Source organism: Triturus cristatus, chromosome 2_2 (assembly GCF_964204655.1).
Source record: "Triturus cristatus chromosome 2_2, aTriCri1.1, whole genome shotgun sequence".
NCBI lineage: Eukaryota > Metazoa > Chordata > Amphibia > Caudata > Salamandridae > Triturus > Triturus cristatus.
Genome location: NC_140582.1, coordinates 630,948,900 through 630,976,560, shown reverse-complemented (window position 1 = coordinate 630,976,560; position 27,661 = coordinate 630,948,900). Strand labels below are relative to the sequence as shown.

The 27,661-nt window shown below is 44.6% G+C and overlaps 1 protein-coding gene across 3 annotated transcripts in view; it reads right to left on the bottom strand.

The window, feature by feature from the left end:
- Positions 1-26,206, bottom strand: part of AADAT (aminoadipate aminotransferase) — a 286,660-nt gene extending 260,454 nt beyond the window's left edge. Inside the window, exon 1 of one of the 3 annotated variants that reach the window (XM_085641829.1) lies at positions 26,124-26,206. In XM_085641829.1, coding sequence (XP_085497955.1) covers positions 26,124-26,157 — 34 coding nt within the window. In that variant the 5' untranslated portion in view covers positions 26,158-26,206. The other 2 variants (XM_085641831.1, XM_085641830.1) reach the window with 2 other exon arrangements.
- Positions 26,207-27,661: the final 1,455 nt, after the last annotated feature.

The window sequence follows — 27,661 nt, the reverse complement described above, 5'->3', positions numbered from 1 at the left end:
AAGAATCCCTGGGATAAATCTAAACCAATCTCAGCAGAAAAGTAGACATTGCAGAGCTTCTCCACTCCCAGTGTCCTCTGAAAGGCGATACGTTTTTCGTGCTCGCACAAAAATTAAGACTTCTGATGGGTATCAGATTCCTTTTCCCGTTCTTCTGATTCCTTTCAGGACTCGTCTGACCATCAGTACAACAGAGGAAGGCGATCTGACCGCAGTCAAGAAGAGTATGTGAAACCTAAACGGGAAACAAAAAGCTTGTATGCCGTGAAGTTAAAGAACGAGGATAGACCTCCTCCTTATAAAGCCACTTTCTGAAGTTGCGGCATTAACAGCAAAATATGCTGCAGACGGCGATAACCCTCCTCCTGAACAGGAGTTAGGTGACTTTCCTTGACAGCGCAATAGAAGTGAAGTCACCATTGTATGCTGGAATCTCCACCAATTTCTGGTAGGGAATGCAACTGAAACATTCATTACAGTTAAAACCCCGGACACCCCCGTGGCCTCCTCTCTGGACCGACTGTATGACTTGGATATTCAAATTGAAGTCGATATCAAATGCACCATTATAGCCGTATTTTGGGACAATTTAACTACATCTTATGACATTCTCTTAGCGGATATCGACTGGTCTCCACCTTTTGTGTTGGTATGCCCCTAAGGTGAGGATGTTATTCTCCCTTCTTTCTCACACCTTGTCCCTGACAAAGTCAAACAAGCTTATGAATCTGAATGGGCCCTTGCAATGTCCCCCACTTTATCATAACCATACTGTTTGGTATAATGATTCTCATTATCATATTATTACTACACGGTCCACACCTCAAGTACAACCACAGTATCCCATTAAGTGGGAAGGTAAGGCACCCGTAAAAGATACTTTCTCAAATGGAGTACCAGTTAGTAAAGGAACCCTGTGGGTCGCTGATGAATAATCCTCTTTTTCCTGTTCTCCAGATCATTCATATTGCATTGTCTTAGATTATCAATATTTAAACAGTCATACACACACATTTACAATTCAAAATACCTGTAGCACTGCGCTTATTAATAATGTAGTTCGTAAAAAATATAAAACCACTTTGGATATTTCCAATGGATTTTTGTCACAATTTGGCCCTTGGGAGCTGTGACTGGTCCACTTTAGCACAGTGGGATTCCAGATGTGCTACTCCCGACTTCCTATGAGCTATAAGAACAGCCCTGGAGTTTTTGCAGCAAGAATTATCTCTATTCTTCATGAAATTGACTATGATGCTCGGTCTTACAGGGGAGGGTGTGAAGTAGCAGCCAGAGCAGCCAACTTTGGACCTGGGGAACCAGGTTTGAGCCTCGGCGTTGGCTCAACATCCTGTGATGCTGGACAAATCACTTAATCTCCTCAAGTCTACCAAAAATTAATGTCTCCTCCTGTAACAGAACTGGTGCTCATTTAAAGCGCTCCAAAACCTTCGGGTCGAGTTTGCGCTATACAAAACTGCAACAACAAAAAAAAAAAAATCGACTTAACTGATGATGAATTGAACCCTCATTTACAGCGTGTGGATCGCGTTATATTGCGGTTTGCGAACCTTGGTTACAATCTCAACTTCAAAAATCTTACATAGCTTTTCTAAGTGCTCTTTTCTTAGGATATGAACTTACTAAAGAAGGTAAAAGTCTTGCTCCTCACTTAAATATTTTTTAAAAATTGCAGTCTCTTTGGAAATTTTACATTTTGGCAGAACTTAGATTATGCCCAACGTATTAAACCTCTTTATGCCTTAATACACCCAGATTTTTCCGCTTCCTACTGGACGTCGGAACATACTGACAGACTCAGATCTTTTCAGTCCGACATGTCATTTGCATGCATGTAACAAATGGGGATCCTAAAGGAACAGCCACTTGTTCAAGGTAAACAAGTTATTGCTGTTTTACCTGTGCCTGCATTAGATGCTGTCACAAAAGGCAGTGTTCCTAACGCAAAAGGCCTCCACCCTTGTTGGATACAAGCTGTGGGTGTAGACTTAGTCTTTGACCCTTCTACGCAAACTCAAGAATTTTTACCGTATGAACATGTTTTTTCTATGCCTTTTTCAATTCAGCCTCTTAACCAATATAAGTCCATCATTTATACTGATGGTTCCACTTAACCTGGTATAGCTTTAAAGCAGTAATATTCTGGCACATGCGCCATCATTCTGGGCACTATCTCAGATGGCGTCTTCCACCCTCAAACTAGCCACTGGGGACTGGACTGCACAGTTGGCTGAACTGAAGGCTTTGCTTCTTGTACTTGAAAACACAGATCCTAAATTTCCCACACTTACTGTGTGTGATTTATTGTGTACAATCTTTTAATGATAAAGTACATTTTTGGAAACAAAATTACTTCAGAGATTTCAAGGGTAGCACAATCAAGCACAAGTTGCTTTGGGATAAAGTGGCACATCTTAAGGACAGGTTGCCACAAACTCATGTTATACATAAATTGAGTCATCAACATGTGAGAGCACACACCATAGGAAATTCTCTGGGTGATGAAGCAGCCAAGTCTGCAGTAGCCACATCTAAAATTCCAGCTATAAAATGCTCTAAGACTTGTATTGACAATGATATTTTGGATGCCGTAAATGCTTTTAAAAAAATGCACCTTTTTCAGAAGAATTTTCCTTCTAAATATTCCCATCATTTAAATGACCAAAATGTTACTTTTGCTACGATTCCTAGCTTTGGTGATCGCCTGATTCCCAACACGGACTGCAGACATTATTTGATTGTTGCAGCATATGAAGCATAGCTTCTGCTCATGCCGGTGCAGCTTCCACTCTTTCGCTCTTACAGCAAAGATATTGGTGGCAGGGTTTGTATTAACAAACCAATAAATGTGTTTTATGTTGCGATTTTTGTCAGCAAATTAAAAGTTCTACTGTGTCTCGCCCAACAGACACAACTCTGTCTAAGCAGCTTTTCGGATCCATTTATTTAGATCATTGCGGTCCTTTGATTTCGGATACTGCGTTCAAATGTATTTTGGTTGCAGATGATTCTTGCACTAGATTCATCCGCACCACTCAGCTGACGCTCTAACTGTTATTAAAGACTTGCATGTTTTCATCTGGACTTATGCCTGCAACGCATTCCACTTGGACAAAGGTCCGGCTTTTGCTTCTAAAGCGAACAGTGATTCGATGACGTCCATGGGTGTGCAAATGAAATTTTCTTCTCCATATAGACCCCAGGGTAATTCTGCTGTGGAGAGAAAGAACCGTGACTTAAAGCAGTCCTTAACAGCTAGGGTACTAAGTACAGGGCGTGGTTGGTTGAACCATCTATATGGGGTTCCCCAAGCATGAAATAATCTCAATAAAAAGATCAGACCCCGCATTTTGGCTGCCGCAACCTTTAATGTAGATAACCATTGTCCTATCTTACAGAAGCTACAAGAGTTCAGCGAAGCTAACTGATGAGGCCATTTTTCTCCATCTCATCCTCCGACTGCTGACATTTTTTTTCCAGTTTCCAGCTGCTTCCGAAAATTGGAGATCTGGTACAGGAAAAGGTGGCCATTGAAAGGGAATTAGGACCAACGTACCATGCTCCTGTTGCGGTTCTTGGACTTCAAGGTACACAAACTGTGATTTTGCCACCATTCCCGGGTTACAAAGACAAATACTTTTTCTCCATTGAACATGTCAAACTACACCATATGGCCAATACTTCATAGTATGGCACGGAATAGTTGTTTTTTTCCGCAACACTCTTCTTTGCAGCCGGTGAGAATCACCAATGTGGGTTCTCCCCGGCTGGGGGAGGGGGCGGCTGCGTCCTCTGCCGGCAGCTTCCTTGCCACTATACCCATCTCTACTATCATGTCTACTACAACGGAGGTCATTTATAATAATACACCTTTCTATCTGATTTGGCTTTTTCAAGTCCTACTGCTGAGTCCCAACCTCCTGTTTTTCAGCTGAGTACCTACGGGTACTATATGGATCAAGATGATTTTTCTTCTGAGAGTTCATCTGTTTTACACCCACCTCCAGCACAGATTTGTGTTCCTATTTCATGGTTAAACCTTACTTATCTAGTCTAGCCTTGGATATATGTCTGGATCATACTTTCCTTGCTTTTTTTTCATGAGGATTAGATTTGTGACAGTTTTTTTCCTACTAATCAAAGGCCATTACTTTCTGGAACGTTCGGTTACAGAACTTGTCGACGGGGTGTTGGCCCCTCATTCTTCATCACAAACTGAAAAGAGACTTCTTAACATGTCAGCCGTTCCAGTGACTAATGGAATTGTTTGGGATAAAGTTCCTTTCGACATATTCGGTCCTGCGTAGATCCTGCAGATACCATATGTCGTCAAAGTTTCTACCGGCGATGTAAAAGTACCTGGGTTGAATTTGGATGATTGGGTTGTTGACAATGTACATTCTATGCTTTCTGAATTAGAATATTATACTGTTTTTGAATCAGAGGATCTATATCTTAATTCTGCTAATCATGACAAAATGTTCTGTAACCATCATTATGGGCACCATTTTTTGCACACAACAAATGGACTACGTCCCATTTAAATTATACAAAATGGAACAATGATTCCCCCTCAAGAGTTCCAAAAAGCAAAACAACAAATGCACATATTTCATTGGATTAAAACACCTCAGACTAGACATCATATTATTTTAAATTAACCCCAACGCCACCAAAGAAATATATGCTTACTCAAACTAAGCTTATATATACCCCTAGGTTTGTCAATCAGTTGGCCTTAAAAGGCTATGATTACTGGAAGGGCACTATTGATTTAAAATCGATTTGGGGTACGAAGTCCTGGCACGTTCAGGGCAGGTTAACCTTAATTCAAGCCCGTTTAATTCTCACACAGATGATTTTCCTAAATGAACAATTTAGAAGACTAATTGTTTGAGATTGGCGAAAAGTTAAGTATTGAATGCACCGACCATTCCCTCAGTGGCCCTCTTTGATTGTAGGCAGAATTAACAAATTATATTGAAGACAAATTAAATAGCATGGTACAGAATGGTACATCTAAATCCAGTGGCAGCTGCCTCGGAACAGAGGTGGTGGGGTGTGCGGAGGGTCGGGAGGGTTCCCGAAACGATTAAAAATATAATAATTTTAAAAACATACCTTTTCCTTCGCCGCCGCACCACCTCTCCTCCATCCTCCTAAGTTCTGCAACAGCACCGGAAGCACTCAGGCTTTCGGGCTCTCCCAACCAACCACTTCGCTGCAGAAGCAGCGTCCTGATTGGTCTGAGCGTCCTGTTTGTACGCTCGGGCACTGCCTGGGCATGTTCTCCATGGGGCTGTGCAACACAGCCCAATGAAGACTATGCCAAGTGCGCATGACAGTTTGGCCAGCTCCAGAGGGCCGGCCAAACAGTATGGTGCATTTAGAGGAGTGCAAACCATTCTTCACTCTGCTTGGCGTCTCAGAGCTCAGCCCCGACCTCACCTGGCTCAGAGTGCCACAAAGAAAAAGAAAAATGATTATACCGTCCTATTATCATCATTTTCTTTTTCTTTTGTGCACTGTGTAAATAGCAGTAGGGCAACGCTCCTTCGCTTTAGCGGAAGTGCCGCCACTCTTTAATTCTTCATATTCAAGACCTGGAGGGTGGTTATTGTGGCCAGTGAATTATAATTGCGGGAGTGCAGTTCCTATCAGACAACAGAAATTGGAGAGTTCCAGGTCACAGAAACAAGGGTTCCAAATAGGAGCAAGTGCCCTCACACACCCCGAGAGGCATCATGCCTCATCATTTGGGCATGCTTCTCGTCAGGCCAGCGCAGAAATGCCCGATGATCACCCACCAAGGGGCTCTTTGCCAAGGAACTTTTTTGAAGCCGTCAGTGAAGTGTGGGTGTTTGGGTAGTGTAGTGTGGTGTGGTGATGGGAAGTGTCTAAAAATAGGAGTAGTGCTGCTTAATTGCAATTTATTTAATGAGAAAACCACACTACCCCAGGTAAAAATGTGGTGCTCAATTCAGAAATAATGGTCTTTACTGAGCTCAATTCAACAAGTGGTAGAATAATGTAGTCGGCATGTTTCTTGCCTCTGGTTGTCCACAAGGATCAAATGGCAATTCTTCAGGACCTGGTGTTACCAACCTACACTACTTTGTGGCTAGAATCTAAGTGTAAATCTCAATGAGAAATAGTAGACAGTCACATATCAGGTCACAAGGCGCAACTTTACCTGGACCTGGTCAGGCAAACTGACCTGGAACACAAATATACAAACAAAACGTAAAGCATGCAAGTTTGGTAAAACATAACCACTCAGTTTTAAGAACATCATGAAGCATGTGCTGAGAGTGTTGTGTTCTGGGGTGCCAACTGACTTGTTTCCCTGGTTAGGTTTGGTGGGCAAGTGAGGCACTATAGCTAGTTGGACTCCGGCTCATGGATACTGAGGTGGTATGGTGATGTTCTATGGTGCCAAGCATAGTTCTCTTCCTGAGCAGAATCCCTGCAATAATGGCAATGTTTGACACCATACGCATTGTTTCTAAATGCAATAGCCCTTGTTTGAGAAGAATCTGGTTACGTCATAGTAATCTCCCGGCCATCAACCCTCCTTCACACTTGAATGGCAGTAAAAACAGAGCGCTTGCGCAGTTCAGGAACAATGAGCCATCCAGCGCAACAAGGCAGCCACCACCAATGAGCCTCTACAGAGCCTCACTCCTTCCTTTGATGTAGAGAATCCTATGATACAAACTTATCCAAAAGGCCAAGTAAGTCCACCTTTCTCTGACACTGTTCACTTGTAAGGGTGCCAGCGCCCCAGTATAGTCAGGAATTCTGTGTCTTGGATTCTACATCCGATTTCTGTTTCATGAAATAACAAAACGAAGAAGATTTACACTGGGATATGGAGGAAGGATCTGATGTATTCCTTCTTGACGATTGCTTGAAAGATTGCCATCTAGAAGATCTGGTTGAATTACTCATTGATTTCCTTAAGGATGAGGAGGGTTTCCTCTTCTTGAAGAGGTTGGAGAGCCTCTCCTCCAAGCCTGCTCTAAACAATTTCTGGCCCTCAAAAGGCACCTTAAGGGCAGTCGCTTTCTGGGCCGCATCAGTCCTCCAGTCCTTCAAATAAAGATTCTGCCTGGCCGAAATGAATGCTCCAAACGCAGAGCTGGGGACCTCACTACATCAAAGGCTATGTCACAGTGGAACTTAATCTGTTGTTCCAAAGACTCCAGCAGAGGAAGACTGTGTTTTCTTCTCAAATCGCCTGAAAGAGCAGCTTGAAGTCTAAAATCGAAGACTGGGTGGTATATACCCCATGAACTCAAACTCTAGGAGCACAGTGACAGCCAGAAAAAAGCCTTCTTAAAGGAAGAAGCTACTTTCTTTTCCGCTAGGCTTTTAAGAATATACTTGTATACATAGAAGAATAACACACCAAACTGGCCACAAAGGAGTCTAGCCGGACAGTATCGGAGACAACAGCCTCCACGACTTCCAAAGGGTAAAGTTTCATTATCAATCTTGGGAGAGAATTTTTTTTCAGGATCCTTCCACTCACTTCTGATTGCTTCTAAAATAAACTGGTGAATCAGAAGACCCACATTAGGAGGCTTATGAAACTGCGGAAGCAAATTATCCAGAGAGGAGGAAAGCCGTCCGATAGTAGGAAATCCCATATTTTCCAGAACACGAGAAAGAATGTACTTCCTTAGAGATATATTTCCCTTCTATGGTCAGGAGCTATCTGAGTGTCTGAGGAAATACCAGATGCTGAAAGGAGATCATCCACAGGTTTCTGAACACCCCCCCACACCCCCCCCCCCCCCCCTCCTTAGCACAGTCCTTCCTGGAATCGTCTCTAAATGTCATTACAGTTTCCAGGACAATGCGCTGAATCCTTTCTTCCTCCGACTCCTTTACGGGAGAGAGAGGAGAATTCATCTTCAGAAAAGGAAGGGGACCTAGAAAGAGAAGTGTGATGCCTCTTTGAAAAATGCTTACCCATGGCAAACAGCAGCAGCAACGCAGGTACCAACAATAGGCAAATAGCAGCAAAAGCACAGAAATTCTTCCAAATGTAGAAGAAAAATACAAGAGGAAAAACCAGCAAACTGATATAAGCAGCACGCCTGAAGGCAGGTAAGCATTGCTTGTTTTATTTGCCAGAAGCGTTTCTGAGTGCCCCAGCTGGAAGAGATAGAACGTGCATGCTCGGAGATCCTATTTCTGAGCACGAGCAGTGACTGAAATTTTCTGCTAATCTTTTACGGTCCACAACAAAAGCTGAAGCGGCAGGAGCACAAAGAGGGGGTGCAAAAATATACCTAACCCTTAATGATACCACTGCTCTCTACCAACTAGGGCCAGAGACAACAGGGCACAGAAAAAGCTCCTACCTTCTCTGAACACTAAGCACCCTCTTCCTCAACGATGACCACCTCAGGAGCAAGAGAAGCAAGAAGGAGGTAGCCTGAATCCAACCCTCCATAGACACGCACCAATCTCCATGCTACCGATAGCCAGAAAAAAAGAGAGATGGCCATACCCCCAAGCCGCACCATGGCCTGAAAGAGGACTGGCAACATGCAACTTAAAGGAAGACCCGCAGAAGATGTACACTGTCGTCCTGCATGGAAGGTCAAGAATTCTACGGAGCAGAGGAATAGGGATTCTCTAGCCCAGCAGGGAAGTCTTCCATCCTCCAATCTACACGTCTCATGTATCCTCAGCCCAGATGACAGAAAAACCAACAGAGGGATTCTGGGTAAGGACATGTCTTAGATCAGAGTTCTTCAATCTGTGGGGGGCGCAACACCATCTCAGGGGGGGGTGCGCACTCCACCCTAAAAGCTTGCCTTTGTCGAGCTAAGGAGCTAACCGTCCCAGGATGGGGTTAATTCGTAGGGATGAAATAAAACCCAAAGCAAATGAACAGACAGCCCACTGTGGACGGTCTATTCCTTCAAGTTCGATTTAATAGCAGAGACTCCTTGCCTCCCCCTGCAGCGGAAATGACTGCCTGTGTGTTGCATTCAATTTTAGCAGAGGACACTCCCTGCCTCCCACGGCAGCTGAAGCATTTCAGCTCTACGAATTTAGCCCCGTCCTGGGCGGGTTAGCTCTTCCTAGAAAGGAGAATGTTTCTTTTAAAATTAAACAGGCAAGCGCGCAACGCCCACAGGGATAAAAGGGTTTCAAGTTGCCAAAAGAAAAATGCCAGCCATGTCTTGTTTAAACAGCCTGCGAATTGCTTGTCTTGACACTAAATAGGGTAATAAATAAAGAAGTATGTATTGATTAGTAATGTGCCTTTTATGTCTTTGTTCCCTTTTAATATCAGTCGTGGATCTTTCAGGCAGCCATAGAACACAATTAAAAGTGCTTTCTATTTATATTTGCTGTTCAAAGTATGCATAGCTAAGTGCTGACAACACATCTTTAGGTGGCTGCTAATTTTTGTACCGCCTGGGACATCAATATAATGAGCTGGCAACCCTAATCATGAAACTGGAAATTTGTTGCAAGATCAGCACATTTATTTGCTCCACCCTAGATCCCTGGTTAATGCCATGATCGCAATAGTTTAACATAGCTGAAACCCTACGCTGCCATCAATAACATGCTGAGTTTACTTCGAGTGTCTGGGAAAGCACCCTGCATTCAGACAACTCGCTCCTCATTCTTGCCCTTCACTTTCAGGCTCACCCTGCACTCACAGTGATCACAATGCCCTCACGCTGATCCACATGCACTTACACCATTCACCCGCTTACCCTGCACTCACAGTGATCACTCTGCACTTACAATGCTGTTCACCCTGTACCTCACCCTGCAGTCACACAAGCACACTACTCAACCTGCACTCACGTGACACTTCACTCACCTGCCCCCTCACTGCTCAATCTGCAATCTCACTCAAATAAGCCCATCACTAACCATACATTATTTCGCCCCACTCTGCACTTACATCTGCACCCACATTCATATGGTCACCTCACTCACCCTGCAGTCACTCCTCTTACCCTATTCTCACACTGTTGCATGGCTCACTGCGCACTCACATGGTCACTCCTGCCACCCACACAGCACAGATGTTTAATGTGCCTGCTACACAGAACATGTACCATGCAGATCAAAGAACTGAGTGTGAGTAAACTATGAGTAACGCTATAAAAAAGACATGAAATGTTTGCCAGAAAGGTGCTATAGAGAGATTAGGTGCATTAGTGTTAGCCCCCACCCGAAGTTCGGGTCTAGTTACGCCCCTGTACACAAGAATGGGAAGGTCGTGCCCCAACAAGGCTTTCATCCTAAATTACAAACAAGCATTGGCACAGCCAATAGGTCTCGCCTTTGGGACCTTATAAGTGTTTATCCATGCAACAGTTAATGTTGTTGCACCAAGGGTATTGTGTTGCATAACTAAATACTTATAAGGTCCCAAAAGCGAGACCTATTGGCTATGCCAATGCTTGTTTTTAACTGGTGTGGGAGTCACCGATGCCTCAAAGAGCCCGTCAGTGCCCGCAATGAACCTGCTGAAACTCATTTTTCTTTTTAATTGGTGTGCAAATCACTGATGCTTCAAAGAGTTTGTCAGAGATCCCAAAGAATCAGCTGCCGCTCCAATGAATGAGGGACTGACCAAAATTTTTTTTTTTAAATCACTTACCTGCCTGCTGCCGCCTCTCGTCATCTTCGCCTGCTTAAAGGACTACAGGGGCAGGAAACGGGAACAGGAAGCACCCAGGCTTCCAGACTCCCTGAGTCAATGATGACGCTGCTGATAGCGCGATCATTGGTTCGGCGCTCCGATAGGGACTGGGAGCCTGGGCATGTTCTCCATCCAGGCTGAGCAACACAGCCCGATGGAGAACATGTCAGGTGTGCATGATGGCTTGGAATGACCAAGTCGCCCGACCAAACCGGCAAGCACACTTAGGAAGTGCCTGCCACTCCTCTGTTGGCAGTCCAGCCCACCCCGCCCCTACTGAAAAGTACTGAAAAATAAAATTATAATAACATGATATTTTATTTTTCCTGTAGGGCGCCACCCCTTCCTAAAGTCATAGATTTGTACATAAAGCCCAAACATCCCATTTCAGAGTGATTGTGTGGTGTTGAGTCAAAGCCCATGTGTAATCCATGCAGACATTTGCAAGTTGGTTTCTCCTTTGCTTATATTCATAGATGGGCTGGTCTTCTATTGCTCTCCAGCAACACTGGGCAAAGTCACAAAGGTACTGCATTTGTTTCAAGGCCATTGCCAGTGCATTCATTGCATTTCACAAAACAAGTGACTTTAGAAATAAAACACACTTTATGGAGTTAACTACTTTGTTCTCCACGCAATAAAGTATCACTTGAAATGTCATACATGTCACACATACGCACACTGAAAACACTGAAATGTAACACATAAGCAAACTTAAAACCTGGTAGTTATTAGAGCGTACTGCTGCTGTGCTGTCTTTCACCGGGAGCCGCGAATTACAAGTGCTGGACTGTGAAGTGAAACTGCCCTGCTGGGACACGGAATAGCTCCCGCGCAGAACAGGGATGGTCGTTGTTTTACAGCTCGTCAGGTCTACAGCCCAGCAGCTTCCACGAGGGGTTGGAGCGGATAACTTTATAAATCATACGGGTTTTAGGACCGCGGAGAAGCACAGCTCACTCACGCCTTGGTTGTTCCTTGTTAATCTACAAAGGAAGATTTTTTACTTTCAGGAACTTTGAGGAGTTTCCCCCTTGAAATTAAAAAACTGCGACGTGCTACAGAGACCGGGGAAACTTTGTATCAGTTTGGGAAGGCTGACAAGGGCATGCGGAAGTAAATTTAGCAGGATCGTTAGTGTGAGTAGCGGAGGCAAGGAGCGCCTGGACCCTCACGCAGAAGCCCCAGCAGCCGAGCCCCATCTTGTGGTGTGCATTCACTGCAGGAAGTGAATAACCTGGGGCTTTAGTCTCAGCAGGGGGCTGGGGGGACTAAGGAGGGTGAAGTGAGGGAGGGAGCAGTAATTTCAATCCAAGTAGAGGAGCGAGAGACTCCTAGGTGTAGTCTCTAGATGGGAGGCAGAGAGGGAACCTGCGGCTGAAGTTTGGCGGTGCATGTGGAAAGGTCCCTCCCAGCCGGTGTGCGCAGGAGGAGGAGCAGGGCTCTCCCTCTTCAGGACTCCCTCTGTGACATGCTCGAGTTTGAAAGCAAGTTCTGAGGGGTGCCCGGGCCAGATACGGGTAGGTATTTGGTGCCATTCTCCTCCACCCCTCTCCCTTCTGCTTCGGCACTGAGTGCCCAGAGCGCACCGCAAGCCCTGCCACTGAAGGGCAGACTGGAGCTGCCAGGGACGGGACTACGAACTTCCAAGGAGGGAGCACCCTGGGTCAGGCACTGAGGAACCCAGGCACCGAGGCACCCCTGCCTTCCGATCCAGAGGTCAGAGCAGGAGCACCTCGGGAAGGAGCCCAGACTTCGAGCACCCCATGTCCCTCTCTCCGGAAGGCCGGCGTTGGAGCCTGTCCCGGACACTGTCCTCCAGACGGGACAGCCACAAGAAGCAGTCGGCTATGGATATGGCCGAGAACGCAGCCATTGCCCAATACGAGCGCATGCCCCCACACAAAGTGGCGGGAGGCAACGGACAGCCCACCGCCCCGGACCCAAAGGACGAGACGGTGCTGGTGACTACCAACATACCCCGCGTCAGCATGGACCCCTTCATGTCCATCTACAGCGCGCGCCGAACCCTGCTCTCCAGGACCAACGTGCAAGGCCACATCTACAACTTCCTGAAGCAGCCCACGGGCGGGAAGTGCTTCGTCAACCACTTCACGGTGTAAGTGCTGCCTCTGTGGTGGTGTGGACCTCTGCTCCTGTGCGTGCGAGTGATGTGGTTGTGCAGAGGCGCTCAAAGTTAACTGTCCTATTCTTTTTTTTTAATCACACACGACTACCACTAGCTACCACACAGGGTCACAGCTCCTCACCCCCCACCCAGTCCCCTGCTGTGATTCCCTTAGCTCCCGCTTTGACTTACTTCACGTTCTCCCATTTTTAAAATAGAATTTCTGCAATGCCTTCAATATTACACTGGACACCCTTAAGATCTCCCTGACAGAGGGGAGAAGGTACTTCCTCTTCTACGTGACAGGATACCCAGAAGGAGCCTGTGTGGGTCTAAAAAGAGTATCTGTGTTATGGAATTTGAATGAATAGTAGATCACCTTTCCCCTTCCAGCGTGACCTTACGTCCCTAGCGTCTAATCTGATACGCTATTCTCCCAAACGACGTTCAAAATTATTATGACCTCTTTGGGGCACAGCTTGGAAGAAAGCTAAATTATCTGACTGGCGCACAGGACGGAGCGTGTTAAGAGTTTTTTGCGCTTTAAATGTGTCATAGGTGAATAGAGGCACGGAAATAACAAGCGCGCGCGGCAGCAGGGAGAGGAGGGGGCCTGCGCCGGATTCCCTTGCGGGAGCGAGCAGAATTGCTAACATATGGCGCCGTTGCTCGCTCCCGCAAGGGAATCGCCAGACGTGCACGCGTTGCCATTGAAAGCAATGCAACGTGTGCACGTTTTTGCCCACAAAACTGTGCCGATTGCTAAATATCTTTTTCCTATGCAGCGCATGCGCACTGCGTAGGCGGGACCTAAAAATACACATTTACATGCACGGCAATCCAGCCTTTCAGTGGGGCCCTTGATAGAGACAACTCTGTTTTTGCCCTGTTGGCCTGGAATAACTTCTAAACAGATTCTTTTAAATACCGGTTTTTTTCATTTCTTATTAATGTGATTGACGTGAAAGAGTCTTTTACTATTTGCAGAGAAATGTGTTTGTTTCATGCAAACCATAAACTTTTTAATTTTAGATCAAAACGGGTTCTCACATATGAGAAATTGGAGGATATGACAGATATTATTCAATGTAAAATTAGTGGGCTGCTGCTGTATTACAAAAGTGAAAACACACATCCCCATCTCTGAATATTAGAAGTAAACACTTTTTGAATTTCGACCATAGTCCCTTGCACCGTTAGTAGCCTGGCTAAAGAGGGTAGGGCAGAGCTGAAAGTGAATCATAAACTCAAAGCTGTTCTGAACAGGGGCCCCCAATATCCTTAACATGTCCCTGCCACCAAAAAGTCTGTCAACAACATTGCTCTGAAGTAAAATAGGCAACATCATTCATTTATAATTAGATCTATTTTTTTAAACATAAGCCTGACATGTGTCCTAAACCCCCACTGCTGTAGGCAAGTAACTTATCGTACCACTAAGGAATTCTGAATGAGGTGTTCGTTCAGCGCCCTCTCTGTGGACTTTCACCTTTGTCTTTGGATCCATAACTGGATGGTGGGCAATTATCCCATTATAATGCTGCCTAAAACGTTTGTTAATGATTTCTAGAGAAGAATTGTTCCTCATGTACCAGCTCTGAGCTAGGGAGTGCTCGAAAAATCTGATAACACGGTCTGCCTTAGAGTCACTGTTTTGGCTGAAAAGGTTTGCAGAGTATTCAGCTTTGAGAGAAACTGGTATCAAAACTCTCTTCCCTTTCAGCTCGTCCTATTTATGTGAGATTGGGTTCTCAGCATTTGCGGTATCAAAGACTAAGTACCGTTCAAGACTGTATGTGGCACACAACCGGTGGATGGCTTAGCAAAAATCCATCCACAGATTGACCATCTCTGTGGCAAAAAACAGGCACATCTGTCACATTAATGTTGGTGGTGTTATTATCTATCTATGTCATGTGTAAAACAAAGCATCCTAGTAAAAACAATTTGCACACATTTTCTCTTGGAAAATTATGTTTTGAGCTGTGTAATAAGCCTCTGTCATTTCACCACAAACCTGTAGTTTACTAAACACTCTTATTGTGTTGAACATTATTTACCAGATATGGCCCGGGATAAGCGTGTGGTGGTCGATTATGTAGTGTACCAGTTTCTAGAAATTTCTGTCAGGTGGTGGGGGGATGGGGGGGGTCTGACATCTAAAACAAAATTCAGCTGGGGGGCTCAACCTACAAATGTTTGAAGACCTCTGCCTTATATTATACCCAGGAGTGTTTACTAGAAAACTGTGTGTTTTTTCTGTCCAGAGTGTGGAGTCCCCCTCATGATGTAATGACTGGGACGAGTGAAGTAAAGGCAATTATACATTTAACTCATGGCCCCTAATCTCAGGGATTTAAGTGGGCAGGGAGCGGTCAGGTCTCTGATCCAGCCAGAGTTAAAAACTGACTTTGTACCAGGTCCCCCTCGGGCCAAATCCTCTCATCTTTATATTTACAGGCAAAAACTCTAACTGCAAAAATGTTAAGGTAATCCAGATCAGTGATGAAGTTGCGGTCTATATATTACATGTTTTGCTACATCTTGCATTCTGTTAGAGTATTTACTTTTCCCAGCTGTTGTGTTTATGTAGGTTTTTTTCCCATGCAGGTTATGACTTTAAATTGGATCCTATGAACGGAGTCATCTCCACATGTCTGCGTGAGTTCAAGCTGCGGGTGTTTATGATGGGGCACCAGCTAGTTCAAGTTTCTCAGTGCCTGTCAATGGGTCATACAGGTGTTCAGAATCCATACATATCCAAAAATTGGCCTTGCTGCAGAGTGCAAAGAGCGATGGGAACATGTGTAGTAATGGGGATTCTTTGGGAAAGAGTGTGAACGACTTAACAGCTGGTGAAATAGTGACAGCGCCAAAGTTTTAAAAAAATCACTGTTCATAGCTGAGTAGGTAAGAGTTGTTTGTGTATATGGTTGGCGATGTGGAGAAAATGAAAGTAAATACGTGAAGCGGAAGAGCGAAAAGAGTGCTGAAGAGGAAAGAGATAATGTGTGTGGTGAGCAGATTGAGGATTATAGTTTACGGGTTAAGCTACGTCCTTAATTACATATGAAAACCCTCTTGTAAAGGGACTCTAGTTAAGCTAATGCCACACAACTCTTTAGACACTCAACCCCCACCACGAATCCCACCTTTTTCATCCCACTTAAAACACTGCCTAAAACACATTGAACAACTTACATGCATTTGAAAATGCTTTATGTGGATCAAAAAGGACCCATTCAAATTTATGTTGAGGATTGTGTATGGGGCACCACAGAACTTGCTCTTCGGTGAGTTCTCAATCCATAGCTTCCAAGGTCCATACATGATGTGATGCCCCGGTCCAGTTTTTCTTTCAATTTTGGGACATGTAGTTCTTAGTTTAAAATGGAAGAAAAAAGGGACTACGTATCCCTGAATTAAGAAAAAAATCTAGACTAGGGCATCCCATTATGCACGGGCCTGGGAAACGAAGCAGAGCAGAGGATAAATATGTATTACTAATTTCACGTAGCTACCAAGTTTCCAAGGTCAGTGCGCGACTAGTGAGGCCAGTCCACTTTTTCAGGTTGAGCCCTGAGCCAGCGCGCAAGCGCTGCTCTGGGGTTGATCTGGGGTAGTTGAGTATGGGAGAGAAGCCATGCCCACTCCGCCGCCCATCTTTTTCATTGGCTTGTGTCTTTGTCCTTTATTAAATGCTCCCTTCCATTGGTTTATAGGCCTGTTAGTCCCTCCCTATGACGGCCATGATGTCATTTGTATCGTTACATGGCTTCTGGCCTCTTTACTTCCAGTACTATTTTCTCCCCCACCCTCCCGCAGTCCGTGCCTTCTCGCCCCTCCCAGCACTCCTTTTGTTCGTGCCTTTGCGCTCCCTGCCCCCCGCCTGCTCGTTTGCAATGCAATAGGTCTCGCGTAAATGCGAGTCCTATTGCATTGCAAATGCTTGTTCTTACAGGTCTGGGACTTGTAGTCTTTTTTAACCCAGTATAAAAAACAGGACTTCAAGTCCCAGAAGTCTAAGAAAAGCTCTATACTGCAATAACTGGACAGGCATGGGACCTGGGAAACTTTACAGCTACGATTTCACTGGATGGGGTTTAGAGCAGAAGTCTTCAAACTGTAGGGCGCCTCTCTGGGGGTCTGAGGCTTCATTCCCAGGAGGATCAAATGCCTCTACGGATTTGTAAATGAAGATGGACAGGAAGTGCAACATTGTTTATTTGGCACTTTTCCAGGCTGCCTTCCTTTACATGCAGGGTTAAAGTGCTTTAAAAAGCAGGGACTGTAATGCCTGCCATAGTGGCAATGGGAAAAGACAACCAAAAAGAATCAAATATTCTGTGTCTTGATGAATTTCCAGCTTTACATATCTGAATATAAAAACAACGCACAAACCTGGATGCAAAATAAATGCAAGTTAAACTAATCAGTGGGAAAAGCAGTCTTTTTTTATATTATGAAATTTCAATTGGATAATTCGATCACTGCAGATGTTTGTATGTGTGTCAGAGAGCCAAAGAACTGAATCCTGATTAGCACAAAGGGGAAGAGTGACATGTGTATTTATAAGAAGGGCCACTGGAATTATGAAGCTGGGAAGAGCCAAAATAGGTGGCAGGATTGACTAAGTTATATGGCAAGAAAAGGCAAATATGCGACGTAATGCAGCACATTTTGAGACGGAATTATTTAACTATTTTCTCATTTCTACACTTGTTAACACTGTCCGGGTATAGGTTGCACCTCACCAGTTTATCACCCAAATATAGCAATAAAAAAACTAAAATGTGACTAGTCACCTCTGCAAAGGTCCTTCTACTGTGCAGCAACAGGTGTTGCTGCGTTTTTAGTAACTTTTAAACCATGTGAGTTGGAAAAAAATGTTTGTTAAAATCTGCAGATTATGCAGCAGATAACGGAATATAAGGCAAATGCAGAAAATTCCATAATTATGTGGAAAACACAGCAGCTGCACAATTTCAATGGCCCGGTTTCTAGCTTTGCGAGGACCTATCCTGTAACAAACTGAACTATGAAAACGGAAGTGATAATTTTAAAATTGTATTAGACACAGTGTACGATAAGCTGCCGCAAACTTATTAAGTGTTTAAGATAAAACAAGTGCTTTCAAAGTATATATTTTAACAATAAGTAAACTATACATAGTCCAACATTTTTAGGTCTCGTGCCTGCGTTGCATTGCGCAGGGAGAGACCTTTTGTAGGGGGTCTGAAAACGTACCTAGGAATTGCACACGCTCGTGCTTTTCCTTTTGGCTTCCGCGATTGGGCTTTGCGTAATAGGCCAAAGGCGGGCGCATTGCTCTGCCCATGGCCTATTGGTGTCTATTACGCGCACTGCTGACATGTGTTTTAAATTATCGTGCCCAGACCTGGGCACGATAATTGAAACCACGTGGCTTGTGTGGCGCGCGCGCACACCACTCGCGGGCTTCAATGTTTTACAAAAGCGATCGCTTTCACTTTCGCAAACTGCTATTCAAAAAAGCATCATTCATAGATCCAAATGTGCACATTTTCAGCCCCTACCATACAAGGGACGCCGTTTTGAGGACCCGTTTGGATGTGTTACAGAGGTAAGCAATAAATGTTTCTGCTTCAAGCACTATCTGCTCACTACCACAAGCTGATGTCTGCAGCACGTCCAAGACTGCTGCCTACCCCTCAGGTGCAAACAGTAGGGAGCGTACCGGTCCCCATAGCACCAACACTGGCTACTACCCAGCTAACAACGGGGAGCGCCCCAGTCCCCGTAGCACCAACACCAGCTACCACCCAGGCGCTAACAGCGGGGAGTGCACCGGTTACCGTAGCACCAACACCTGCTACCACTCAGGCGCTAATAGCGGGGAGTGCATTGGTCACCGTAGCACCAACACCAGCTACCATCCAGGTGCTAACAGCGGGGAGTGCACCAGTCACTGTAGAACCAACACCAGCTGCCACCCAGGCGCTAACAGCGGGGAGTGCACCGGTGACCGTAGCACCTACACTGGCTACTACCCAGCTAACAGCGGGGAGCACCCCAGTCCCCGTAGCACCAACACCAGCTACTATCCAGGCGCTAAAAGCGGGGAGTGCACCAGTCACCGTAGCACCAACACCAGCTACCAAGGCGCTAACCCCTCACTGTCCGCACTCCTTTTCCCTTCTCTGACTCTGAAGCACTGCTTCTCTTGATGTCAGCTTAATTGTTGGTAAATCTGAAGCTCACACCCACCTGTCTTATTGAACAAGCTACGACCCTGCCTGCCTCCACGACAGCTCATCATACGTAATTCAATTTTCCAGATAATATCTGGAAGTCATATCTTTATGCTCATGACTACTGTAAAGCATCACCTTTCCCTCTCACTATAACTAGTAATAAACAAGCATTTAAAATACAACAGGTCTCGCAATAAAGAACATTTGAGCTATTGGTGTTGCATTATTATTTGCAGTGCCAATAGCTCAAATTTTCAGTAATGCGAGACCTATTGCATTGCAAATGCTTGTTATATCATCCATTGAGACGCTTTCCCAAACTTAGCTGATAACACTATTACATTAATTCTCAAAAAGGATACACATTTGTCACCATAAAAAATTGAAGCAACTCCATTGATTAGAGCCTAGACTGGTTCAAAAGCATCCTTTTCATTATGTAATTAACCAAATGCACATATTTACATATTTTTCAGGTAGCAGGCACCCTGGTGAGAAGGCCTATTTCCTTTTTAGTTCTCTGTCCCTTCTGCAGCTTCACAGCACAGGAGATCCATAAATCCACTCCCCCCTGCCCTCCTTCAACATTCACCCAGAGGCATCTCAACGTCCACATTAACCATTGAGGATTATTTTTTAACAAAAAGCATGGAAAATATTTTTATAAAATTAGAAAAGCATGGGCATGTCAGTCCTTGTAGAGGACAACCACTTTGACCTCAGTCCAGATGTCCTTTAAGGTGAGTTGAGGGAGGCGATGGCAGGGAGGAGACCAGCATGGTCACATTTAGACCCAGAGCTCTGATAGTATGAACTCCTGGGGCCTCATAGTAATGTCCCAGGAGAAAGAAGAAATGAGCAAGATCTACGAATAGCGTTGAAGAAATGATCCAGAAGAGGGGACGCTATGTAGGGCACATTTTTTGTTTACAAAAGGGCACAAGTAACTTCTTTAGATGGATGCCCTGAGGAAGGTGGGGGGAATTGAGAATCAGTTTTTAAAGGGCAATCACTGCTGTTAGTGCAGTAGGAGCAGTGGCTTTGAGGCCAGGGTTTTGATGCCACTGCACCCAAATTGCAGCTGTACTATTAGCAGAAAGGGGATGGGCCCATTACCTCACTTGCATTAGGGCCCAGATAACCCAACAAGGCCTAAGCAAAAGGAGTAAAATGTGGGGTTTTATGTTGTTTTTTGTTCCTTCCACAAAAAGGGGTAGGTAACCTGCTTTGGGCCTTTGGTCTAAGAATGATGGCCCAGTAGCAAAGCTGGAGGTGTCACTGTTTCTGCAAGTGCAGTGCCCCTAGGGCCGGGGGGGGTGTAGAGGCAACTAAACATCAAATATGGCTGTTTTATTATCCTTCATTGAATTAGGGTTCAGGGCACCTTTGCTGTGCCATGTTTGATTTGGACCTTGCACCAAAGGTCCACGTGAGGGGAAAACTGAAGCGGAGGAGACACCTTAGCTATTGTTGGAGACAGCAGAGGTGGAAGGGGGTGAAGCAAGTAGGGGGTTCTTTTTAACAAGTATCAGAGGGGACTGCACATTTTGCTAGCAAATGCAGGCATCAAAAAATCATTAAAATGTTACTAGACCTCCAGGTCTAGTAACGTTAACTATCTACTTGACCTAACTGTAATGTTCTGGATAGTAAACTGGTCTCAAACTGTGTTATTCTAGGCAAATATTTTAGGAAGCACCCTTTTTCTTGATTATCAGATATAAAAGCACCTTTTTAGCATTTCTGCTGCACAAAAAACACTTTTAAAAAACAACAATTATAGACTAAACATTTGCTCCATGAATAAGAAGCAAGCCCACATATAGCGTATGCATGACCCTTTCTTCCTTTTCAGTTCGCTAATAGCATTGTCATCAGGGCGGAGGCAGGCAGATTTCTCAGTTCATGTTTAAAAACTCACTTTTAACCCGTTGACCGCAGCGCGAATTCCGCCACGGTGCGGGTGATTTATTAGGTGGGCGGGGTTCGGACGGCCCGCGGCCGTCCTCCGCACACACCCACTGTGACGTGAGACAGCCGGGGCCGTTCGAAGCACAGAACGGGTTAATAATACTAAAGCATAATGTGGTAGTGCACCGTCATTTACAGAGAGCACATTTTCCATTGAAATTGCCGCAAACTTTCCCCACAAACATGTAGTTTTACTGATAAAACTATACAGCGTACAAACAATGTTTGGAAATTGGGTATCAGCAATAATATTTCTAATTTGCATATCACCAAGTACAATCAGGGGTGTGGAATTTAATAAAATATCTACTTGTGCATGGGACAGGTTGCTTCATAAATCTACTTGTCCTGTAACAAAATCCACTTGTCCCTTTTGTGCCTTGTAATGCGGTGACAAATTATGGAAGCAATCTCATTATATAAGAGCCCTGAAATAGACTCTCTGATTATGCCAGGGCTCCTTTCATAGTAGGGTTTGAATACTAGCAATCCCCTTATGTTGCCACATTACTACAGATCTACATACTGGGGCTGAAGGTAATAGTAAGCAACAGTTCAAGGGTTGGCATGTCCTTTTGAGTCTGTGCAAACCTACTAACTTGCATGTTTTAAGGGTTTTCACCAACTCTTCTCTAATCTTTTCCAATACTGAGAATGGTTGGACATTTATTCCTGACCATGGCAGACATAAAACTTCTTCCAGGTTGGGAAAAGAATGGTTGGAGGGAAAGTGAACATGTAAACATTCGCATGAGCAAATCTACACCTGCATATTTGCTCATGCTAAAATGCAGTGTACAAATATTTTCTAGGAGTGCTATATTTTGGCCTACTTCTGTAAAGTCTTGTGAATTCACAAAAGTCGTATATCTGCACTATATCCAAGAACATGGGTGCACGTTATTTGATAATTGGGCCCCTAATTGGGTCTGGCATTAACCATGACCTTTTGTGTTTATGAAAATGTTGCATCTCTCTCTCTCTCTGTCTGTCGGCTAGATTCACTATGAGTGAAAGCATTCTGTTCTTTCACAAGGAGCATATCAACACACAGTAATTTTGTTCAGTGCCAGGAACTACTGTGCAATGTGTTCTTTTAGAGACTAATTTGTTTTTGCTTTTGCCGATGTTTGTTATAATGGTGAGGGCCCGGCACCTTCACCACCAATTAGGTTTTACAAAAACCATGCCATAACAAGCCACGCATTGAGAAAACCAAAAGACTGACCAACAATTTCATACCCACTGGTTTTAGCAATGCTTGTTTATTTTTATGTTTCCCATAATCTTATTAAAACTGGTTACACAGAATTTCCATTATGAATATTTTTGGGAAATACTAGCGTACATCAATACATTTTACTAAATGATGCTGCTAAGAAATTGTACCTATATTTTTTCAGTAGTTTTGCATTATTTTGTGAACAGTTTATTCTGGAAGCAAAGAATCATCAATTTTGCTTTCAAGCTTCTGCAAATATTTGCATCTAATCAAAGAGCATTCTGGGAGCAGTATACATAGCCTCATATTGCTAAACATTGAAAACGTGTGTACATATTTTTATACTGGAAACACTGTCAGTAGTGCAGTCTGAGCTCACAACATGTACTTAGAGTGCTCACCCGAATGATAAAGGCTTTGCATTAATGAACCATGAATACAAGTTTGAACGGCATTAACACATGGACACAAATATTACCTTAACTGCAGGCAATGCCTTTCCCAGATCCATAATGTGGTACTGTAAACTAGCAGCCAAAGGGTTTGTTCTGTAGGTTGGGCCTACTTGTCCCAAGGACAAAATACACATGAAAACTTGTTGTCCTTGACCCCAAACAATATGTCTTGGGAGCCGCGCTATAAAAATCTTTTTATTACGACATGGAAATGTTAAAATGTGCTTTCATAACTACTGAAATATATTTTGAAATGTTTGTACAGTTCACTTATTAGCTATTTCAATGTTGTGTTTCACATGCTTTCCCTAGCATGATTGTCACTCCGTTTACTTTACAAAATCCTCTAACTTCCACAGTCAGAGAAAGAAAAGCAAATGTGGGAAGACAAACTGACTTTTGACCTGGGTCTCTGAATGCAGAGCGAATGTGACAAGCAGTGGTGTAACGAAACCTGAGGGGGGCCCCCCTGCAGGGTGCGTGGAGGGGCCTCCTCCGGACTCAACCTGGAGCTCTCCGGTCTAAGTGCGGTGCTGAGGAGGCCCCCTGGAGGTTGTGGCCCCCCCCCGCACTTCGGGGGCCTGTGTTACACCCCTGGTAACAAGATAAAAAACAAGATTTAAAGGCATCTTTATTGCTCATTCACTTTGTGAGTGAATAGAACAGCTGATTTGTCAGTTTGTAGAATGGGCGAGTACGACTTATAGCTTGCCCTGATGAAATCTGACTAGCCATTGCGAGTAGGGAAAACAGTCTTAACTGTAGAAAAACAAGGCGAAGTGAGAAGCTAAATCGGGGCAACCCTCAGCCTCCCTTAAACACTGCAATCAGTACACAAAAGAGCGGGCAACACATGAGAGTTCATTTTGTTTCTGAACGGGACAGAGTCTGTTTCAAAGACTGTAGTGATGGTCTGGTGGGGAACGGATGAAAGAGACAGAGGAGACAGCCTGCTTCTCAGGGCTGCAGCTGCATTTGGGCCAAGGGAGTGACACTCTCACAACACCCGAATTATGATGAACATTGTGTTTTGGCCAATTTCTGGTTTTGTTCTATATATTTGCATTTTATTAATCTAACACTTAAAGTGGATTATGAGCTACAGAAAAGGTTCCCCTAAAAGGATCTTATAAGCCCCATCCCGTACAATCAGCTCTGCACCACAGTTTTTGCCATAAAACTCTGAAGGGGGCGGGGGGCAACAAAAAAATATTTTGCTTGGTGGGTCTCAGAACAAAAACGTTTGAAGATCCCTGGTTTAGAGGGAAAGAAGCTAGGAGCATTTGGTGAAGGACTCCATTTAGTGAGCCAAAAAAATCAAACTAGGGAGACTATTCTCAAAGCAGACACCTGAACTGTTCTCGGCGACGCGAAAAACAGCACTTAGCATTGTGGAGCGCTAGTTTCACTTTTTTCATTCTAAACAAGGAATGACAAATCCCAGTAAGCAAAGTACTGTTGGCTTAATGGGCAGTTCTGACTGGTGGCGTAAAATTCATATGACACGTAGGGTGACCAACCATCTGTAAATTTCACGGACCATCTGTTATTTTCGTATGATGTCCGTAAGAGGTCCGTAATTTGGTGTTCCCCAAATTACGGATGCCTTACAAACATAATACTAAAATCAAATTGGGGAATTTCAGGAAGGTAAGCTGTTCACCTGCTAGAGGGCCCATGAGTTTAAAAGTTTTCACTCGGGCCTCTCGCACTTATCTTTTAAACTGTAGACTGAGGCTGCCTGCAGCCGCCCCTCCTGAACCTCGCACAGGCTGTGGACTGGCCCATTGTCATTCTGAGACTGCAGCTGAATATCACATATAGAATGACAATGGGTCCTATCGTAGTGACAGCATGTGGTGTGGTTTCTCCTGCATCAGACTAGGGCAAGACATTCTGCTTTTGTCTTGGCGCCATGAAGGAGAAAATAAAAATAAAATAACTGTCGGAGGCAAAGCAATCGTTTGTGCAAAACCTCCATCTGTAGGTCATTTACCACACGGTCAAGGTGGATATTTGTGAAGGATAGAAGTGAAAACCACTTTAAAAAATAGTATTCAGTTCAGTTTCTGATGTCCCTGAAAATATTATCCCTTAATAAATAAATGGTGCACGGTAAAAGAATTCGGAGCAAAAATGAATACATTAGGCTATTCAGCGAAGTGCTTCTTAAGGTCATGGGACAGGAACAGCGTTTTTAACTACATTTAAAAGTAAGATTTAAACATACAAATAAAAATTACTATTTAATGTTTATTGTTACATTAGCACAAATCTTGATTGCAGAAAGGGCCCGATGTTGCTTTGTAAAGCTGCGCGCATACTGAAAAACTGTGAAGTGCACGATTGTCTCAACCTTATATAAACTTATTTTGACTTGTACTTATTTTGGTTGTCTATTCACGTACTTATATACTATTGTGCGACCTCCTCGGGTATGTCTGTAAAACGTATGTTTCGTCCCACATTTTTGTCCTGAATTTTGACCTTCTGTCCTGAATTTTTACACTGACCGTCCTGAATTTGCACCCATACCAGTTGGTCACCCTACTGACACGTGGACCTGACAGGTGTGTGGGCAGTCAACCGTAGTTACGCGTTCGGTTATAGAACAGACAACGAACAGCACACGTATCACATGTTACAGGACACCGTACGCAAAACCTTTAATAATTTATTTTACTAGTAGACTTTTAAAAAGGGAAACAAAAATATGTGCTGAGCTTGTGGTTCGTTACTGGTAAAAAATGTCATTTCTTCTTAGCTCAGCTGCTGCAAGGATAAAGCATATGAGCACGTCCCCTGCATTCTCCAACTATATATATATATAGTCTTGCAGCAGTTGAGCTGAAAAAACAAATGAAATTACCAGTTACGGGGACCACGGTACGTACGTTTCCCTTTAAATATGTCTAACGGTAGGATACATTATCAACGCGGACAGGGCGCATGAGCAGCAAAATAATGCTGCTGCACAGCGCTCTGATACCTTCGGGTCGAGTTCGCGCTATGTAAAACTGCCCCAAAATATATATATATATTAAACAGTTCTTTGCACATTACGAAAGCCCATAAAAAAGCACCAAGATACCACTACACATCACCCCCCGTTTAAACTGTAAAAGCGCTTGCGCATCAAGTACCTTACTTTCAAAAACAAAAAATCTGTGAAAAATTCACGGCTGAGTTTCTGTTCTGCGCCGCTCCACTATTGCAGGAATCATCAGCCTCGTCTCTCCTCTCCCTGCCTTTGCAGAACCATCGTCTGTGTCTTAGCCAGACCCAGCTAGATGATCAATGAACGATGAACGACCAAGGCATATATACACATCGATGCACGCAGAGCTTACAAACTGTTGCGCGTCTGCCCAAGCTCTGGGCTGGCAGTCTGATGCAATGGTACCTGAGGTTTCTGGAACCCGTAGATCTGCATTCATAAGGAGTATAAAATACACCTGCAGCTACCAGATGCTTCAAAAGAGGTGTGTGTAAACTGCCTGGATTGTCTGCATATCAATTGGGTCACCCTGCGTATGTCAATATACAATGACCTTTGCTTTGTACTATGATGCGAAAATATAAAACGGGAATGACAGCTTTATGTTTCTTCCCCTGAAAAATGGCTGTGTGAATAAGCCCCGTGCATTGAATTATACAGAACAGCTATATTTTTTACTCCAAAATATCCGAGTTTTTTTTTAACGCTGCGTTTGTTATGTGTTTAATACCAGATTCGCGTGTTCCAAAACAACATTGGAACACCGTAGCAACAGCTATAATAATGTTTATATTTCTCTTGACGTGCACTGTTGTATTCCTTAAGAAGACGGAGACTGACACGAGTAAAGAACACAAAGGCCGTTAACAAAGAGGTCGGTACCAGAATTCGTTTTTGTTTGCTTTAGGACTCTGTGCACTTATAACCGCACTTTACCACTGCTAAAGTGCTTGCGCTCACTCTCTAGAACATATTAAAATTGCCTTAAACCCAATTGGCACTTTTTATTCACTTATAAGCAGTGCTTTAAATGGGCCGGTACATAGTACCCCCAGGGGCACCCCGCTTTCCCCCCTCCCCCAAATTAGGTTACCCAAAGAAGACACAAGAAACAGTTGTAAATGGGTAACAAATGCTGCAGGATGTATTACATAATTCCAGGATATGTAATAGGTGGGTTATCTTACGGGCGATCCAAGGGCAGGCGGCCATCTACTTCACCTGCCCCGCCTGATGAGCCGGGCAGCACGGGAACGACCCGCAAGTGCTGCCCCCCAAGTGATTCTTTTTTCGATCACGTGCCGTTGAAATTCTACTCACACCCCCCCTCTCGGGGCGGAGCGTCGCATAGCAAGCCCCCGGTTGTTCAGGCCCACAACCGCCCGCAGGCCTAGCGGGGCGCCGACCGGCTTCCGGGACCTCTCTGGAGGCTCCTCGTTTTGGCTCAGGCACCACGTGGTGCCGCGCAGAGGTACCCTTTGTACCGGCCTGCTTCCAGATCGCCCTGTAACTCCGCCTGCAACGAAAATAAAAACATTAAAACGTTCAGCCAAAAACCCCACCCCACCACACCACGCCGGGTAAGCGGTAGGGAGGGTAAAAAGGCGAGGTGGGCGACAAAGAGGTCGCCAGTGAGGGTGGGGGAAGGCTAAATAGCCTTCCCCTCACACCTGGGCCTGGAAGTGACGTGCCTTGCGCGTCACTTCCGGCCCCCGACACGGAGGGGGGGCAACAATCAGGATCCCTGCCCCCGCCCCCCCCGAAGGAGGGAGTGGGGAGGGGTGACCGGGGCCCCGGGGCCACTAAGGCGCCGACCGCCGAGTGGCCCCCTGCGGGGGCCGCGGTCAGCGGCATAGTACCCCCAGGGGCACCCCGCTTTCCCCCCTCCCCCAAATTAGGTTACCCAAAGAAGACACAAGAAACAGTTGTAAATGGGTAACAAA